Consider the following 5754-nt stretch of genomic DNA (forward strand, 5'->3'; position numbering starts at 1 on the left):
CAGCCTGGCAGGGCTGCGGCTGATGCAGCTCTGCCTTGCAGACACCTGGGTGGCAGAGATAGGATTGATCTCCAACATTGCTGGACTGGTCGTGATTTCGCTTGCTACCAAAACAGCACTGATGTTTACAGGTGATGCTGGATTCTTTAGCCTCTGTATCTCAGGCTCTTAGTGTAGCAGTGCTGGTAGGTGCAGGAGGGCAATGTGCTTCTGGGAGTTCAAGCATGTGAAGGATTTTTTTGTCTCCTTTTCAGCCCATGCACACACAAAACTGTGCCTTGCTAACAGTAAAGTTGGCCAGCCACTAAAGTTGAAAGTGAATCCATGTAGTTCTAGAGTATTATCTTTCCCAGAGCTGTATTACACTGCAGGCACAGACTAAAGTGCATGATGAGATCCAGAGATTGAATTGGGTCTAAATATAGCAGGGAGAAACTGCCTGCAGCTACAGATTTCTGGGACTGACTTTGGAGCCTTTATTGTTCAGCTGAGCTTTCTGTAATGTGCTCTATCTTGTTCACAGGTTATGGGATTCTGTTCCTTTCCATGGCAGCCACTCCAGTCATCAGATCCAAGCTCTCCAAGCTGGTCAGTGAGACGGAACAGGGTAAGGAGTTAGCTGGTGTGCTTAAGCCAGGTCCTGAATCACTCTCTTCTTGGAACATTGAAACCAAACTGTTTGGGGAGGTTAGGACTTTCCTACCTCCTCTGGACTCCTGTGCAGCTGCATTCACCTTCAGGCCTAGGGCAACATTTTATTTTCTTCAGCGTGATTGTCATTTGTTGATTTAGACTTGCTGTGTTTCAAGATGAGGATAAGAGAAGAAAAACAAGATGAAAAGTATATGCAGGAATAGTTTGTTCAACCAGCTGCTCGTTTCAAAATCTTTACAAGGAGCAAGAGTTAAAATGGATTATATAACAAGGAGAAGAGACAGGTTCCCCTGACCATAACTTCTCTCTGTAGATCAGTAACAGTGGGAAGAACCAGATGATGTTGGAGGGTTATATCATTGACCATGGTGAAAGATCATGGATAACCCGTAGGAGGGGCATATTTGCCTTTTGTCCAGTAATGTGTTTGGAGAGATTGTACTTGCTGTGAAATGTAGCATAAGAATGCCTGTGATGCAGAGGGAGGGAGGAGGGAATCAAGGTGGGAACAATTGAAAGGTGATTGTGCACATTTCATGTTTCTTATTTTAGTATGGAGGTGGCATGTACTTGGCACTGGATTTACGACGCCAAATCGATAAAGTATAATTTTCTGCTGAACTTAATGTTTAACAAGTGATAAGGTGTGCTTGGCAATAAACAGATATATATAACCCTAGTTTGAAGAATTTACAATCAGTCTGATAGATAATATCCCTGGTCAGCTCTGGTTGATACCAATTGTGCAGGTTGGTGAGATGGTCCTGGCGACAGAGCAGCAAGCTGGACAGGTTTGACCTGCCAGGCCAGCCCTGTGTCCCAGCTTACCACATTTGATATTCACACACCAGTTTTCTGATGAGAAGTGCAAACCTTAGACAGATTGACAGAATTCCCCTGCAGCTGATGTGTTAAAGCAGTTTGCAGGCTTTAACCACCTGTCTATCTCACCATTAACCTCTTATCTCTCTTTTCCAGGTGCTCTCTTTGCTTCTATTGCCTGTGTGGAAGGACTGTGTTCCCTTGTGGCTACAGGAGTGTTCAACTCTCTGTACCCTGCCACCTTGCACTTCATGAGGGGATTCCCATTTCTCTTCGGGGCTGTAATCCTTCTTATTCCAGCAGCTATCCTTGGGTAATTTGCTTCAAATTTCTGAACTTTGCCATAGGACCTATGAAATGCCATGTGGAAAATACTATTTACTCTCCTTAGGATAGGGACTGGCAGTTTTTAAGGTTTGTTTTCTATTAGGCTTATGAGAGGGTGTTTGGTGCTCCAGTAAGCACATGTGCAGGTGATTTCTTCCGGCATCTAAGTCCTAGGGATAAACCTGCAGCCTGAGTAATGTAGCTGCCAATATTCAAAGTGCTTCAAAGTCTCACTCCACCCTCAATGGAATCCAAAATCTGGAGCTGAATTTCAAAGTCCTCCTTTATGAAAGAGATGTGAACTCTCTCAGCAGGCTCTCTTCCTGATGTTTCTTTAATGACTAAAGCAAAAGTTGTGTTGTGATAGAAAACAAATCCCCTGGTAAGTCCTGGGAGAGGGAATATGTTGGGATTTGTAGTAGAATTGCAGCAGCTCCTGACAGGGTCATTTTGTTCTGTTTCTTTGAAACTTTTAAAACCCATTTAAGTCAGTGACGTCCCAGTGTGCCTTCAAAGGCTGTAACTGTTCTTTCTTTCCTAGGTGGATAGAAATCTGGGACTCAAAACATGACTACAATCACTTCCAAGATGCTTCCCGGTCCCCTGCAGAACACTGAGCAGCAACTTAGCAACAAGGAATTGGCCAGCACAGCACTGTCCACCTTAAGACTGCTCTTTATCCTTCCCTGAAAGGACAGCTCAATGTGGGAGGGACACCCTGCTCGTTCTTACTAACTTTTAAATACCACATAGTTGGAAATCATGGCTCTGACTACAGGAGGAACTTGATTTGCAGATATGAATGCCTTCTCAACATTGTGTTGGCTCCTCTGTCAGAGAAAACCCAAGAGACCCAAAAGCCAATCAAGCTGTTGTGGGCCATTTGCAAGGCTGGTTAGTGGTTTAGGGTTTGGTGGGGTGAAAAGGCTGTGACATGCTTTTAGTGAGGAGAGAGGACTAAGTTTGGTTTGATTGCCAAACAACATGTTCCCCTCTGAGTGCTGCAGCATGCAGCAGATGAGCTGTTGGTGTGGGTGAGGCACAGACTGAAGCCTGCAGAACCAGACTGAAGCAGAAGTACTCATCAACATGCTGCTGAGGAGGAAGATCCATGCTCCAGATCAGCGTGTTGCCAGTAAAAATCACACACATGTCACAAGCCAGACCAGGCTCCCATAGAAATCCTAATGGAGAGGAGTAGTTTAGCACAGGATGCTATTGCCATCCTTACTAACTTAACCAGCTTTAGTTTTGTGAGTTGGAGGTGTCCTAGGGAGAGGATCTAATTCATGTAGTGTTTGTAGGAGTGCAGTGGCATGTGCTGCCTGTCTGCAGCTCAGCCTGGGACCTCAAAGGTGCTTTTGAGAAGTAGCAGCTCATCTGAGAAGACATGGTGCAAGTAGAATGTATCCTGAGGATGATTCACAAGGGTCATCGAAGCAACTCCTGTAGGTGCCTTAATTGACAGTTGCCAAAACTGATGAACTTAAGGCTAAAATTTTCAAAATTGGGTCCCCCTAAGTGAAACCTCTTACACTGCAAGTGTGAGGCTCCAGTTAGATAAGTGTGCTCTGGGGTCATGTGCTTATGGCAGAGTCCTTCGTCATTGATGCACTGTCATCATGATGAGCTGCTGTGGGGACAGGACTAGTGTCTAAGGTCATTTTTTTTGTTGTATGGGGCATAATTTTGTGTTGGTGACCTCAGTTCTGCTGTCTGACTCAGGATCTGTTGGTGCCAGTAAGCAAACCCCATGTTCATGGTGCTCACAACTGTTCTTTTCAAGGCATTACCTGTATTGCCACAATCCTGTTTCCTTTCAAGTGCCATAAACCAGTGGTTCTGTGTACACTGCACTGCACATGCTGTTCAGGTACATGCAATAATGACTTTACTGTTACTTTCAGAGTGATTAAAACTTCCATTCTCTTTTATGGTTCATAAAACTATGGATTTCTTGTGCAGCTGTTGAGATGATTTGTCCTTGCTTCGCTGGGACCTTGTCTCCATTATTTTCACACTGTCCTTTATTGAAGACTCTGCAGTAAAGAAGCAGCAACAGGAATGTATCTGCCTTGTGGAAAATGAGTGTGTGTGTGTCCTAAGTCAGGAAAAATGCAGATTTGGGACTTGCAAGAAACCAAAACTTGCTTTTCCTGACCACTGGAGTAAAGCTTGAGAGTGCTTAGTTTGTAACCTGTCCTTAAGTCTGCACTAAATGTGAAATGTTTATACACAGCTTTGTTCCCTGTCCATTAGAAGTTTGTGATAAAAGTAGGAGAATGGGGGAGAGGAAAACCAAGAGAATTGGGAAGTGGAGAAGCAGAGAGGCTTTAAGAACTTGGTGTTATGCCACTTGCTCTGTGTGGTTATGCCAGGGGACATGGGAGTTACAGGTCTGACTGATGAGCTAAGCCTGGAATTAGCCTCCCTAAGGAACAGGGCATGCTGTGAGTGTTGCAGATGTTTGTAGCTGAACTGATTGTGAAGTCTTCTCTACAACACACTCCATGGATGCCACTTCAAGCAGCTGCTCAGTGTTGTGCAGTGAGGTGAAACCCATGTACTGGCTCTGCTTCCCTGCTTGTGCAGGGGAGAAATTCAATAGGAACTATTATGCCTTACTAAAAAACTGGAAGATTTTCTAGGCTGTCCTCCAAGAATTGGAATGGTGAAGCCATGCGTGGTGACTGTGGGCAGCAGGCAGAGTCCCTGGGATGCAGTGAGATACATCAGGCCGTGTGAAGTGGAGCATGAAGTGAGGGTCCCACAGGGAATGGTGCCTGGGGAATGTCAGTTCTGCTGCATGATGGCATGGGAGAGCAAGTGTGAAGGCTGCAGGGAGAGAAGCACATGATACAGACAGAAGAAGTGGGGATTTAGAGTATAAACCAGATTTATTAATACTGTCTGATAGAACAAACACTTTTCAACATGACATAGCAAAGGAATGAGGGAGGAGGACAGAAGGATTCATTTCCTTGAGACTGCTCCAGCTAGAAGAGGCTGATGTTTTGCCAGGAGCATGGTGAGTTCATTAAGGTGAAGCTAATGATGGGGAAACAGCAGGAGTCACAGCGTGGGCAGCTGCAGTATGAGATGGAATCCTATTGCAGGTGAGACACCTGAGCTGTAGAGAACAAGTAAATCTCTATCTGGAATGGTGGGTTAGGAGGTTAATTGCTGCAGAGCTCCTGGGAAACAAGATGCAATAATCTTACCAGGTATTATTGTAGGGAGAAAAATCCTCACGACTGTTTGTATAGGAGTCCTTCAGTGGCCAGAGAGGTCTTGACATGCAGTTACTTAAGACTTTTCCCTGAAGCAGCTTGCAAGTGGCTTTTATCCTTTGGCAGATTCACCTTTGGGCTCATCTGCTTCTTTGTATTTAATCTGGAGATTAGACAGATTCTATTTCGGAAGAATGCTGGGCAGATATGGCTATTAACCTTTCACTGGAGAGCAAAGATGCCATTAACTGTGAGCTGATAAGAAGTATCCATAAAGCTGTGATTAAGCACCAGAATTAACTTCTTTTTTTTTTTTTCCTTGAAATGTTCGTGGATCTTAGCCAAAAGAAAAAGTGTTTGTGTTCCTGCTAGTTAAGACAGGCAGCAAGGCTTCAGGGAGAGCCAGGAGCATGACAAGGTGTGTGAGACTCTTCGTTACCTCCTGAAAGATTTGAGTTATCTTGATCAGAGATGGAAAGAGGAGCTTCTGCAGCATGATCCAGCAGCCTGGTCTCCAGAGCATCAGGTCAGCCTGGTGTTCTTCCTGTGCTCTGAACAGGGATGTCTTTTTGCACTGTCCACTTTGCTCTGCATCCAAAAAGACAAACTCAGGTAGGAGCTGCAATTTCTGCTCCTAATTGCAAAACGGCGTATTGCTAAGAGGCTACCCATGCTCCAAGCAGGTGGGAGAAGCAGGACAAGGTTAGGAGTGCAGAATTCA

The 5754-nt window shown here is 44.8% G+C and overlaps 1 protein-coding gene across 1 annotated transcript in view; it reads left to right on the top strand.

Annotated features, from left to right (window-relative positions):
* SLC46A1 (solute carrier family 46 (folate transporter), member 1) overlaps positions 1-2420 on the top strand; it is a gene marked incomplete at its 5' end in the record, with an annotated part of 2729 nt that extends 309 nt beyond the window's left edge. Inside the window, 4 exon segments of the mRNA XM_009084984.1 lie at positions 1-131; positions 524-607; positions 1633-1789; positions 2345-2420. The exon segment at positions 1-131 is cut by the window's left edge and continues 12 nt beyond it. Coding sequence (XP_009083232.1) covers positions 1-131; positions 524-607; positions 1633-1789; positions 2345-2420 — 448 coding nt within the window.
* Positions 2421-5754: the final 3334 nt, after the last annotated feature.

This window comes from Acanthisitta chloris, unplaced genomic scaffold (assembly GCF_000695815.1).
Source record: "Acanthisitta chloris isolate BGI_N310 unplaced genomic scaffold, ASM69581v1 scaffold27901, whole genome shotgun sequence".
Lineage (NCBI taxonomy): Eukaryota > Metazoa > Chordata > Aves > Passeriformes > Acanthisittidae > Acanthisitta > Acanthisitta chloris.